The following is a 14,721-nucleotide window of genomic DNA, read 5'->3' on the forward strand; positions in this document are numbered from 1 at the left end:
AACGTACCGGGAGTCATCCGTGGGAAATCTTTGAAACGATTTTAATGATGTTTTTTGTTTCGAATTACAACAGTCTATATATAAAGGAACTCTGGGTACGGGGTGAAGGCATTTTTCGTTCTCATAAACATACAAAAAACTGTTAATTTATCCGTCACTGGACAAAATATTTTACAATACAGGATTAAAATACTATTACTGCGTTCATCAGCCAATTTCAAAATCTCTTGACTGCGTCCATCCTGATAGTGACACACGAGCAATTTTTTTTTTCAAACAAGGATCCTGCATAAACTTATCAAAACAATAATAAAACGAGATAGAGCAGAGTGTGCTTCCGGCTATTGGTCAAAATATGCGCGCGGGATTTGAATAAACCAGTAGTAGGCGATAATTCAAAATTTTTTCGAACCCAATGAGAGCCTTACTTCGGTAACACAAATAATATTAAAAGGTATAATTGTCAAAAAAAAATTTTTTTGTTGTACTGTACATACAATAATTGTAAATAAATATAAATAAATTATAAATGATAAAAATCCTTAAACAAACATTAAAATATTGAGAAACATTAAAAACAATTTCAATCTTTGATAAAACCAGCTACAAACGGTCCGAATAATGGTAACGAATTTCGAGCAGATGCATTTGTTGTATGTAAAATTTATAGAAATTTGAGAATTATCATTGATAATGCTACCTACATTTTCGAAAAAATAGTCTACCTATTGTTCTCACCAGTACTATGTTGTCATCACAATGAATAGTAAAAAATTATAATATGTACTAATAGATAGCCAATGTAGGGACCGTTATTGTAAATACAATTTAAAAATGTAATTGGTATTCTCTTTTTCGTGCTACCTTCTCGATAATGTATAATAGTATACTTATGAATATGTACATGTACACGTTTGATGGACCATTGACCAATTAATAATCAGGAAAACACACACTGGTACTGAAAAACATTAAATCATGTACAAACTAAATATGTACATACGTATATATTTCACGTAATCAGGAATAATATGCGCAAAGTTTCTCATTGCATCATTTGAAATTTGAAATTTCCGCATGTATCTCATTAATTCAGAGCGCTCAGCCACCAGCGCTTCTACGTGGCTGGGTACCAGAACTACTATCTTGGTACCCAACAAACTCTTCGCCACTTTTTAACACAGAAGTGGGCTTCTATAATCGTCTATACTCTATATTCGTTGGCTTCTATAAGCGTCTATATTCGTTGCTTCTATGGATGCACACTTAATTAGTAATTTTTGGTCTGACTTGATTTTAAACTTGAAATGTTTTCAAATGTATACATTTTACCTTTATTATTAATTAATACCATCGTGCAGAGTCAAGTTTTTTATTATTCTGAAAGTAAAATGGGAACAAAAGAGTGTACGAGTCGACAATCTCATTTCGCAAAAAAAAGGTTTGGTTATTTTGTTAATGTCTGAGATTCCAAAATGACTTAAAATAAAATCTTGTTATTTATAGATATATTTTATATGATGTGAATCCACTAGAAGGATTCAACTTGCGGAGAGATGTCTATGTAAGAATTGCAACATTTTTGAAACGGTTAAATGCAGAAGATAAACAATACCAATGGATATTAGTGTTACCTCCATGGGGTTAGTGGCTTAAAAATGATAGTATAGGACATTTGAATGTGCACTACTCGTGAATTTTATTCTCTCAACAGGCCCTTTGTACCATTGGCAGAGCAATTATATTGGATCACAAATCCAATTAAAATGGGGAATGTTTTTTGATATTGAAAGCTTAAGAAAATATATTCCTGTTATGGAGATGCATGAGTTCATTAGTGGTAAGCCAACATCTTTGATGCACTACATTTTCTAATACAATTTAAATGTAGGAATAATTAAAGGCTTATTGCTACATGAACGGTTGCAGAGCTTTGTAAACTCTGCCAGCAACTTGTCAATTTCGATTTCAAAAAATACCCAAAACTGTGAAATCGTTAGCAACGTGAGCGACCGCTGTGTAAAATATAGTTGGATTGATCAGTTGCGCTAAAAAAATTCATGCCTTTGCACGAGAGATAACAAGAGTAACTTCTTTACCCGTTGTAGCGTGTCTGTAGTATCGTAATTAGTATTAATCATTTGCAATTTACGTGCCGATTCTGCTAATTAATGGCGAATATGAGATTTTATTTCTTAACGGTAGTTAATAGTCCATGGCCCAGGATTTTTCAATCTTACGTTTCCCAGTAAGAAAAGAATTAGTCATTTTCCTTCAGAATTTCCCCAGGAATACGAAAAAAATAGTTTTGTCGAAACAAACGTCTGCTTCGTTTATTTATTTAAAAATTCATGTAAAAATGATGAATTTTTACGTACTGTCTATTCGCACCAAAACGTACCGTATATCCACGTAATTACGTGGATATAGTGGATACGCATGCGCAGTGGGTAACTCTACTGTCCGGTACTTATGGGGTCCAAGTTTTTTTTTTTTCCAAACGAGCGAAGCGAGTTACAGTTTTTTGCTTGTATCTCCACTTCTGTTGCTCTTAGAGAAATATTTTAAGCACTGACACAGTCTCTTTGTCATCAAATTTCCTATAAAGCAGACATTTTTGCAAATCTATTATCGATTGTCAGTGACATGATTATAGAAAAAGTAAGAAGAAAAAAATTTTTATACGAAGAACTACAGATCTACGTAAAAAAAAAAATTATTTCGGTAATTTGAACATAACCAAGAAAAAGTATAGGTATTAGGTTGCATAACTAATAGCTATTTGTAAGATTGCCTAATAATTGTTAGTTTTTTCATTAATTAATTTTATGAAGTGATATTACAAACTTCACGGTCGGTTTAATGACATTTCGCTTCGATAAGAACATTGTATTTAAAATGTTAGTAATGATAGCAAATCAGAAAAATTGATTTTTGTGAATTTTTACGTTTTGCCAGCAAAACTTGTATTTTGCAACTTAAACAATTGCAAATATCTTAGAAAATTTTGCATAATTTCTTTTTTAACAAACATCACTGGATTTGTCATTAAAAAACACACATTGACAGATAATAGGAATGCTCTAGCTCATTCTGCAGCTGAGATACAAGAAATTTGTGTTTTTTTGCAATAGGGACTGATAATCGAATTTTTTGTTACATAAAAATTTGTGGATTATCTTCATGTATTTTTGCATCTAAATTTCTTTTAAACAGAAGCTGAAAACAAAATCAAGAAAGTCGCATTAATTGTAACAGCCGGGGCAGCTTAGCGCTCCCATCTGTACCCCTCTTTTTGCGACTAGGTGGCTGACCCGCAGTGTTGGCTTCAAGATGGCGAAAAGTGGTCCCCCCACCACTCTCCCGTCTAAGAAGAGTGGTAGGGGGACTGCTCTTTGGTCGTGGCTGCGAGACAGCCTTAGAGAATATATACATGGAGGAAGCATTGTATGCTCCGACCGCGAGACGAGATGAGAGAGACAAAAGACAAATAGCAGTACAACCTTTCTCTCTCTTACACGCCTCTGATTGGTTGGCCCCCTTTCGTATATATAGGTATAGTCTTGTCCACGAGTGGCGGTCGTGGGGGAACAGAGCAGATATATGTAACCTAAGCTCTGATGAAAAAGAACTTATACATTACCAGAGAATATAGAATATATCCTCTTTAAGCATAGAAGGCTAAAGCGGAATTCTGAGCAATACACACTAAAACAACAATCTTCCATTAGAAAATAATTAAAACAACAAAATTTGAATATCCAGACAGCATCTTAAAAATGAAAAATTTATTAAAAAATTTATTTATAACAATTTAAGTAAACAATTATTGAAAATACCCTAGCCAGTTGTTATTAAAATCGCGCGCTACCCTAGATTTAAAAAAAAACGTGAAAATCGGTAAAGAAATGACGAAGATACAACATCTTTTTTTCACTCAAGGGATTTTAAGCACGTCAGCCGATTTTGAATTTGAGCTTGGCTCTGATAACGTCACAACGTAATGTGCCGTCGGCCAAAATGAATGTCATTTTAAAAGTTTCGTTGCACTTTTTGGAGAGGAGTTTGAACGCAAGTGAGGTTTGGATGATAAAATATAAGTTTAGAACTAGCTTCATACAAAATTTGAAGCGTTGATGTTCATAAATGAACAAATGGTGAATTAATTTAAAAAAAAAATATCTCGGCTTCTGCAGCTCGTACACCGTTTTTTTTGGTTTTAAAATTTGTAGAAAAATAAGGGTTACTCATTGTTGAGATTTCATGACGATGGAAGTTGTTGGCCTCGAGATATAAACAAAAAACGTCACTCCGAAAATGGACCATTTTTCGAGGGCCATTTTAGAGGTTATAATAGTTAAAAATTACAATGCCCAAAGCAGCATCGTAAAATTTAGGTCTCAACGAAAAAAATTAGCCCCGGAAAAATTGTTTTTGTCGACGGAAAAAGGCTCTAATTGCATTAAACATTTTACGCAATATTAATAAACAAAAGCAATTTCTCGTCAACAAATAAATATTTTTTAATGAAAATTTTATGGCGTATAGAAGATCATAAAAGGCATATTCTCTAAAAGTTTCAAGCACTTGAATGCTTTTCTATTGAAATGAAAAATAAATTTAATTTTTGAAAAATTCGACACTAAATTGCAATTATTTTAATAAACAATTGATGAAATTTTATTCAACCAGCGATAAATTAACCGGATTTCTATAACCTACACACTGAATGTGATTCGATACTTGCGCTTAACATATCATAGGAGTAAATTACAAAAAACTCTGTTTTCTTCGATTTTTGCATACAATAACGTCATTTTTCCATAGTGAGACACTTCCAAAATGGGATCATATCCAGGACGATGTTCCTGAACCATTAACGAACACGTTCGTCTGTGCCAATATCTGTGCGTAATTAAGTCCACGTGTTCTCTAATTCCTTTGGCCTATAACGGATCAAACCCGGTTCTCAATTAGTCTTATAGTAGGTATTTATGGACTCCATCGTAACCCACGAAGGAACCAATCATCTGTCATATAGTAAACGTCTCAAGAAAGATAATCTGCTCAACTCATTGTATTGTTTATGTTGATCAAGAATTAGTGACGTTTGTAACTGATATCTTGGACGCCGTTGTTATCTATGTAGATACGCAGATAAAAAATACATCGCCGGAATACCAGGCAAATATAATTATTAATGTATTTTATGTATGGCATTAGTTAAGAGGTTAATTACATAGCTTGTGAAAAGAATAATGTAAGAGCTTTCTACTATATGATTCAACCGCACTTTGAAAAATAAAATGTGGACAAAGTTTAGTCTTCGTGGAAATTACAAGTGGCTTGATATCTTACCAGGTCTAATTGCACCTTACCACGCTCGCAATCATTGAAGAATTGGTGAGATATCAAGCCATTTGTAATTTCTACGAATTCCCCCTCCACTTCCTTATCATCTCGATAAACAAGCATATCTAGCAGCTAGAGATCGTTATCATTGAGACTGATGTAGCCCCATGGTAGTGTATCTGTACTGTCCGAAAGTAAGTGACGTGTGTCATCTTGTGGACATAAAGCTAGTGAGCTTCAAGGGAGTGAGCAGCAGAACCGCCGCTGTTTGTTGGAAAATCTACAAGGTATATATATCTATACATATATACTTTGCAACAAACAACGAGTGGAATCCTGTGTTAATCTTAAGGGTCGTGACAGCCAATCAGCTACTGTTTGGCGTTCTGCTGCTCACTCTCTTGAAGCTCTCTACTTAGAGCTATTTTTATCTGTTGCTCTGTACGGACGGTGTGTAGTCTAGAGTAAATATTTTTTTGCTTGCACATAACTAAAGACTTGTTGAAAAGGTCTTTCAGTAGTTATAAAATCTGATTTTGGTCTTCACTACTGCTGTTTTGACGCCTTTGGCCTTCTTAATGAGCTCCTCGTTTTGTACTCTAATGCAATACATCTTGCTTTGTAGTCCAATGAATTCCGTCATAATGTTGCCGCAACATTTATCCTTCATCAACCCTATGATTTTTTTAGTCACGAGAAGCAGATCAAATTAATTATTCGATAGAAAAATCTGATGTATCGAATTTATCTATGACTCACTTCATAACTTCGTCAACATGTTGATCAGTAATCTCATATATTAGGTTGTCAGTGCCGGTGTACATCAATTTACACTTGCTAAGTCGCTTCTCTATGTATAAATAATGAAAATCATGTATAAGCGTCTTTGATATATCTAATACATTCAAACCAACATATATTCATTTTCTCACACTGATCTCTGTACGTGCTAGTTGAATGGTGAGAAGATTTTCAGCAAACATCGAGCGACTGTAGAAGTTTGGTCGAGTAATGACTATTTTTGCACTGTAACGTCTTTCCCACTTGTTCACAAGTTTGACATCTACTCGCTTTCGATCATTCTCCATGGTTTTATCATACACGATGATAATGATCATGAGTTTGAAAACGTGTTTTTTAAACTCATTTTTGTTCTGCTTCCTCTTCTCCTTGTTGAGATCAACGTATGATTGGAGCCATAGACTTTCTCTAATGCGTAAGACTCTGGACTTTCTTAAGCACTAGTCCATGTGTGAGAGCCTGCTTCAATGCCTTATAATGTATGATGCAGCGCTCTTTATCATACAAAGTTGTCATGAGCTTCTATTGCTTGGAGCGAGGAGGAACCATTTGCCATGGGCATAGAGACAAATCTTTGTAATTATCGTGGATAGCTGTTGGGTACTCCAGATCTACTTCCAATATGTAATTGTAACGATCATCATTTGATAAACCGAGGAAGTTCAGTTCCGTGACGTAGTCAACCCATTGAAAGTCTCCTCTCGGTAATGTCTGTGTCATCACCCATCCATACAAGTTGTTCGCATCAAAGTACATGAGATACTTGTCTACTATATACACGCTGAAATTCGCTGCAAGTGATATCACTCTTAACCAGGTATAACGCTAATTTTTCTTAGGAAGAGGGCATGAATCGAAACGAATCGATAAATTGAAAATTAATGTCATTGTCCTTCATGTGCTTTGTGAATGAAATGTACTTCTCCTTGTTCTTAGCTATAAGATTGATACGTCCTTTAAAGTTTTTACTGGTGGCCAACTTTTTGATGATAAGGTGCGAGTCGTAGTCAGTAAGATTGTGAAGTATCATTGGAATGAATTTCGAATTCCGGTAGTTAATATTGCAACTTTCATGTGCAGCACCTCTGAATTTTTCAGTGTCAAATGACAATGATCTCATTCATTCTTCTGATTTTTTTTAAACGAGTCACCGGTAATGTAACAAGCTTTAGCTTGTCTGAATTAATCCTCTTCAGCATGAGTTAAGTTCATTGGCTTTGGATTTTCATACAATTGTTGCAGATATTCTGCAATAGCTTTCAATTCTTGAGTGAACCACTCTGCTGGAGTCTACATATCATTATCTTCTCTTCGATAAAACTTGTAACTGACTGGCTGTTGTAGAAGCTGAATTTCATGTAATAGCCTATACAGTAAGCTTGCTGCTTTTGAAATGCACGCATGTCATTTTCTACAGGCTCAATTAAACACTTAAAGTCCGCATAGATGACGTAAAAGAGTTGTTCAGTAGAATTAAAGATATTAAACTTAAGAATATTGTTTCCTTCACTTCGCTTTATGCGACACTTGTTTACGTTAGCACAATCAAGTTTATTCGTCTTGAGCTTATCTTTGGAGTAGAAAAAATGAAAAAACGTCTGTCACAAACCCAATATTTTTTTTTTCTCGTCAATATCTGATCCGTTACCAGTCTCAACAGATTTGTAATCCATACATAGTGATTTCTCAATTTTGAAACATTCTGATTTTCTTTTTCTGCGTCATCTTTGTTAATTTTGTTGTAAAAATAAATAAACATGAATATCTTTTTTCATAGAGGTGATGTGATATGGTGAAACTGTATACTTGTCACCATATTTCCGCAACATATACACATTCACAGAGACAGGGTTTTGTTTCTCAAATTTGCCAGTTTGCTTCAGAGAAACTAGATACTCTATTCCATCAAAGTTAAGTTCACTCTCATAGGGCTTATAATGATTCATTCTATATGAATGTCTACCCTATCTCGAGTTATGACGTCACATGTGACATCGCAAAATACGTCATTCATGACGTCATGAATGACATCACATCGACGTCAATATGACGTCATAAAAGATGTACTTCACGACGTCTCAAACGACTGTTTAAAAGCTTTTGATGATCCTATAGATGCTACTATCAAGATGGTAACACCAAAACAGAGGGATTCGAAAAGTTTTTGTATTTAAAAAGTTTTTTTCCTATTTGAGAAGAAAAAAAAATGTTTTCTTTATTATAAAAAATACTTAAACTCCCCGGTTTTAGTGTTACCATCCTGATAGTAGCATCTACGGGGCTAACAAATGCTTTTAAACAGCCCTTTGTTAAATTATAACCTATGTAAATGACGTCTTTTGAAACGTCGTAATACATCTTTAGCGACGTCGTAAATGACGTTATGTATGACGTCATAAATGACGTACTTTGCGATGTCACAAATGACGTTATGATTGACGTCATAACTTGAGATAGGGTAGTTCCTAGTTGTAGAGCAGATAAAACTGCCCACATCAAACATTTATCATCGTTATTTTGCACATTCACACATGTTTTCCTTACCAGTATATCTTTTGCTAATTCAACATACGAACTTGCCTTCACTGGATTGAATTTATTTATATCAACTGTAAAACTGATTATCTGCTGCAGGGTTCAACCAGAATCTCTCTCGTCGAGGTCTCCCTTCTGATGTATTATACGCTGTTCCATGTTTAAATAATATCAATCGTCATCCATGTCTGTTGATCTCAATACTTCAGCATTCATAGTATTAAAATGTTTCTGATGGATGATTTCTGCATCATTTTTTTGTATCATGTACCATGTGGCAAGCTCAAAATTAATCTTTAGAGCATTGTGTTGTCTAAGAGCACTTGTATTTTTTGACACAATAATAACTTTTGCAGCATCTAAGAAGGAAGAAATATTTATATGGCCACGATTGATTATCATACCAGTTTCTATACGATTCTTGAATGCTGATGGTAAATCTTTCCACTGCACGCTGGGACTATCTACCCTATCTATCACTATCTACACTATCTACACTATTTTACCTATCAATATTGTTTTGTGTACTGTTTTTTTCGCTATAACTGTTCTGCACAAAATTTTGCCTATCAACATTGTTTGGTGCAATAGAATCGTCTGCACAGTCACTGCTCTGCATACTAGAATCATCTATACTGTTTTTTGACAATGTCACTGTATTTTTCACTACACGCTGCTGCTCCGTAAGGTGCCGCTGTAATTCCCCTCCAGTCTTCCTCAGTAAACTGCTTACCTTTTCTTCAATATATAGCAAAGTAGCTAAGATGGACTGGTAGGATTGCATCTCTCCTCTGGATAATGACGTCAAGAGATACTTTTCCAACGCTTCAAGCGCTTGATTAATAAACTCCAATAATCTTTGTAGATTGTCATCGTCTGCTCCAGCAATCTGCCTCACAGGTTTTTGCAGCAAATCTGCAGTGTACTTGAAGTATACTGAACGTTTATGATGTCTACAAATGAAACGGAATATTAATAAAAGAGAGAGAAGATAGTGTCAGTGAGAGGAACCTCCACCTGTCCCCTAAACTCTCTAAAGATTAAGTTTAAAAAAAAAATCTTCTTACCGTATGATAAATACTGAGCTCCAGAAAGGATAAATGTAGCTCTATCTATAGCTCTGACTTCCATTTTACTACTTAAAATGACAAAGTACTATGATGATTGTTAGACAGTGCTGATAGCTTAGCTCACATCGACCTCTTTGTACAGTCTGAGCCTATTATCTGCGTTTTCTCCCGATTTTTTATGCTTACTACTCATTCCCACTCCTCAAGCTGTAATTGGGGATGTTATATGAGCCTTGACTCAACTTCTGAATGAAAGAACTGGCTAAAAGAAATACTATCTGAGCAGTTAGTACTATAATACTCATCATTTGGGAAAGTCAACCTTAACATTTCTTTTTATGTTTCAGTCACATTTTCAAAGCTGAAGATTTAGGATGCCCTGCTATTAATATAATTAATAGGAAGTATAAAGCATGCTTTGCACATCAATTATGCGCAAAACCAGTTTGTGCTTCTAAAAATGCCACTGCACTAAAGGACAATAAATGATGATATACTGGAATTTGATGACGATGTGTAAAATTTTATAATAAAATTGAAAAAAAAAAAAAATGTTTTAGGAGAAGAAAAGAAAATATTTCTTTTTAAAAATTAACAAAAAACCGCAGTAAAGTCATGCTTAAGTTAACTTTAATTCATCTTTTAGCCAACTTTAAACCATCTTTAAGTAATTTGTAAGTTATTTTTAAGGTTATGTCAAAGATCCTAAAGCCATCTTTAGGACATTTACACTCACTGTCGATAATACACTTCTTAAAGATACTAGTAAAGGTACGTAACAACCCTTCGGGAAAACAGTCAGTAGTCTACCTGTCTATCACCCTGGATATCGAAGTTCAAATCCGATTGAGGGCCAGAAAATTTTTATTTCTTCATTTATCTCCATGGAATGAAAATAATTTTTTAAACGGGCGCTCATTTAAATCTAAATAAATTTTGAAAAACACTCGCTCATTCAAATGGGCTAATATGCAACCATCTTCCAAACGTATCTGTATTAGTATAGCTACCTTCCAACTCTCCGATAGCACAGTCAGTAACGTATAATTGACCTGTGCTCGTAGCCATGCGAGTTGGGGGGGGGCTTGGAGGGAGACCAGGGGGAGGTTGTCTCGTACCTGTACGAGTAAGGTGGGCTCGGAGCAAGGCCAGACAGGAGGTGAGCTAATACGTTTTATTATATGGTAAACAGAAAAACATATTTGTTTTGATTGCTAAAAAGTGTAAAATTAAATTATAATGTTTAATATTATTGTAATACATTATGTTGATAAATAAACTGTAATTTGATGGCATATCTTTCAACCCGGCATAAATTAAACCCATGCCAGTCTTGAAGTGTTTGTAGTCAAAAATGCGAATGGCTATGTTTTTTCGTAAAAAATATTTTTGAAACTTTACAATTTCTGGATATCCAAAAGCGTCCGTATCTTCTATAACTATACCATTATCCTTCAATAGTTTTGGAGCTTTTTGTTTTAGCTTGTTTTTATTTTTAATATTTTTTCACTGTTTCTTACATTTGTCAGTGTCACTTTTACTTATATAAACCTCACTGCAAACAAGAGCCCTCGGTAGACATAAATTATCATTATTGTGAACACTTAATACTCCTTTCTTTTCTATATTTTTCACAATATCTACGGAGGCACTGATCCCTTTAGGCACTTGTACGTATACTACCTCAGCAATTATATTTTGTAAAACATCGAAAATTCTCTTACTTTGTTCGATCCTTTCAAACAGTTTTAGAAAATCTTCGGCCGTAAGTGTGTGAGGTCTATTATATAAACTTACGACACCGTCTGTCAATCCGTTCGATTCTAAAGACGCTCCTACTAAATAATGTTGGGAATAACAGCTTTTAATCATATCTACAAATTCTCCCATCACGAAAGCTAACCAACCATTTAGTTTACCCAACGTTACTAAATTTTCATTCGAGGGTAACATCTTAAACGTAATCAGACGCCCTGTTAATTTAAACGCCTTAATATATTCTTCTACATCGTTTATTGTACTAAGGAAATCTCTACTTTTAAGTCCATGATCCTCTGAAACAACTTTTTCTACGTGCACGTTAGTAACACCACCACCTTTTTGCACACTAGCACAACCACAGTCACACCCGCAATTAATTTTTCTACTCACTTCACTTGTTCCCGGTATCGTATATGGTTTTTTCTGCTGTTGCTGCTGCTGTTGATGAGGCTGTTATTGTTGCTGCTGCTGTTGTTGTTGTTGAAGCTGTTTTTGTTGTTATATTTCTTGTTGTGAACCACTTGGCTCCAAATCAGTCAGCTTTAATAAAATAAAAAAGTTTTTTCATTCTATATTCACAATGAACTACACTTACAATGATTTATTGAATGAAAAAATTTATGTACCTTTATTTGCTCCAAGATAACAAATTTTTTTTGTATTCATGATGGACCTGCTATTAATTCGTATTCATTCTAGGTGTTTCTTTTTTTATTTCCAATGGTCTGTTGAGAAGTCACAGTAAAATTATATAAAAAATAGCTTTTTTCTTTGGAACTCTCAATTTATGAAACCTGAATAAGAATCAATTATCAATGCAGTTTATCTAAGTACAAATTTAATTTAATGACTGTACTAAAATACTAGCTCTCAAGGAAAAAAAAAAGCGCTGAGAGGTTCAAAGGTCCAATAACCAGCATAAGTATAAGTTGTGCAGCCTACTCAGCTATGGCGTTATATGATTGAGGAGGTACGAATGTAATATATTAGCTATTACGCGGGCTTGGGGTAACCATGCACATCACATGGAAAGGGAGAGAGTAGGAGTACGGGAACTGGGGTAGGGACTTTTTCGAGCTGTTCTCTCGTTGCGCCAGTCTATAGCTTGCGGATCTCTAGAGTACTGAACTCTGCTTTGAGAGAAATGCCGTCTTGTCTAGCATCACTGCTGAGTACTCCCAGCACGCTGGAGCGCAGTTAGCTTTTGATTGGCCAAGCATTTTCGCATCTTTCGAACATTCAAAACTCACAAACACAGCGTGCAAAGCCTGAAAACATTAAATCCAAGTACCTAATCTACAATAACCCAGTACGCTCAGGATTTTTTGTATGCTATTTAGTATACAATACATTTCGTGAACCGTTGGAAATTAACAACCATACTTAGTAATAATTAAAAATAATGTCTAATGGTGTCCGCTGGTGCTGTAATATTATTTCATTTATTAAATAACGTAATTAACGTTTTATCTTGGGAGTCTACATATATGTAAACATTCTTGTTTAATTTTTTACGAAATGAAGCATTTATTGCGCACAAAGGAGAGGGATACGAAATTGGCACACGGTGGGAGTAAGCATGAGAGGAAGGGCCGCGGAATTTCAGAGGCACGAAGGTTTAGAGTATGGGTCAAGAAGAATGAGAGTTTAGTTTTTCGTTTGCTAAACTGAGGAGCGGTTCATTGGTCAGCCACGTTAGGAAAAGCGGGTAAGTCTCTCCCTTCGCCGAGATACGGGTTTCGCTGGTTTTGCGACCGCAGAGAGGAGGGATACAAATCATTCAATTGTCTAATTACCAATTGAAGAGTGGTCTCACCTCGGCCTTAGTCTCAGGCAGAGAGAGATTTACGAAAGGTGGCCGGATAATCGTTGTCAGTTTGCTACTATCAATTTCGCTCTCGTACGTTCACTTTTAGTGATTGTTTTTTATATATACGTGACGCCGATAAGTTCTTTGTTCTGTCGGTGCCTTTCCGTCCCCTCTCCGAGTGCGACATAGCTGCGAGGTGTTCGTGGGGACTTTTGTGGCTTGAAATTTCGGAATATTTTTTTATATTTGTTAAATAATAAGTGGCAAATCAAAATCAGAAAAATTTTCAATAATTAATTTTTTTCCATTAGTCTGGCAGTTACTGTGCATTAGGGAGGTAAAAAATATTTGTTAGAAATGCAATTATTAAAAAATTTTTTTTTTTCCAAGAATTACAGAAGAAAATCATTGTGCACACAACTGAAAGTTATATCTGTATCTTCTGATGTTGAACATTCAGAGCTTGAATCTTCATCGTGTAGAAAATTTTCATCAATTTGTACTTGTGGTCGTGACAGCAGATCAACAACTTCTTATAACAGAGATTTTAATGAATTTGCAGGTAAATCTCGACATCTAGACAAGTGCGGGTCAGAGTTTACCAAGTATCTCAAAAATACATCTTGTAATATTTTATTTCGAAAACATTTCCGTGCAAAATATTCACGGAATTGTTTAATCAATTTATTGCAAGATTCCTGGGCATCTTCTGACATCTGACCAATTGGTAATACTGAATGCGATATTATTACAGGAGCATGAATTAATAATTTATGAACTGTCGGAGGCATGGGATGCCAGCTGTAAAGAGCTAGGTACTTTCTCGCTGTTTCCAATAAAAACTGATTAAATTTCTGATCATTTATAGCAAAACCACATGATAAAGCTGATAATATAACGTAAAATCGATGAATCAGATCCTTATCAACTTCAGTTATGGTTGCAGAAGTTTCACTATTTTCAAAAAAACGTCTAGCGGTGTTGCTATCATTTGCACTTCCGTATCCAGGCTTCGGTTTATCAACTATCATACCCAACTTTGTTTTGAAACCTTTCTAAAAATTTTCTTTTCTTAGCTTCACTGTTTGTTTTTCTTCAGCACCGCGAGCCTGCCACTTATTAATAGCCAATTTATAGCCAATATGTATACAGTATTTAAAACGTCTAATCCAAGCATGTGAAGTTGACAAACCGAAATTAAAATTTTTTTCATCCATTGGTTTTTTCAAAATTGAATCAATCTAATTGAAGTCCTTAGATGTTGCCTTACATAAGTAATAACGCTGTGCAGAAGATGTTCTTATCATTAGGAAAATCAGAATGGCTGTCGTCTGAAAAATTATTCTAATTTTAATTATACTTGTAAAATTAAGTGTAATTTTTATTAATTTA

At 34.8% G+C, this 14,721-nt stretch overlaps 1 protein-coding gene across 1 annotated transcript in view; it reads left to right on the forward strand.

Moving 5' to 3' along the window:
- Nucleotides 1-1,287: 1,287 nt before the first annotated feature.
- The window catches only part of O-fut2 (O-fucosyltransferase 2), a 206,205-nt gene continuing 192,771 nt past the window's right edge, over nucleotides 1,288-14,721 (forward strand). The window contains exons 1-3 of the mRNA XM_089592288.1: nucleotides 1,288-1,441; nucleotides 1,507-1,643; nucleotides 1,715-1,840. Coding sequence (XP_089448414.1) covers nucleotides 1,308-1,441; nucleotides 1,507-1,643; nucleotides 1,715-1,840 — 397 coding nt within the window. The 5' untranslated portion in view covers nucleotides 1,288-1,307. The remainder of the gene's footprint in view (nucleotides 1,442-1,506; nucleotides 1,644-1,714; nucleotides 1,841-14,721) is intronic.

This window comes from Copidosoma floridanum, unplaced genomic scaffold (genome assembly GCF_036245765.1).
Source record: "Copidosoma floridanum isolate Cflo_tuat_1 unplaced genomic scaffold, Cflo_Japanese_pri ptg000015l, whole genome shotgun sequence".
In the NCBI taxonomy this organism is placed as follows: Eukaryota; Metazoa; Arthropoda; class Insecta; order Hymenoptera; family Encyrtidae; genus Copidosoma; species Copidosoma floridanum.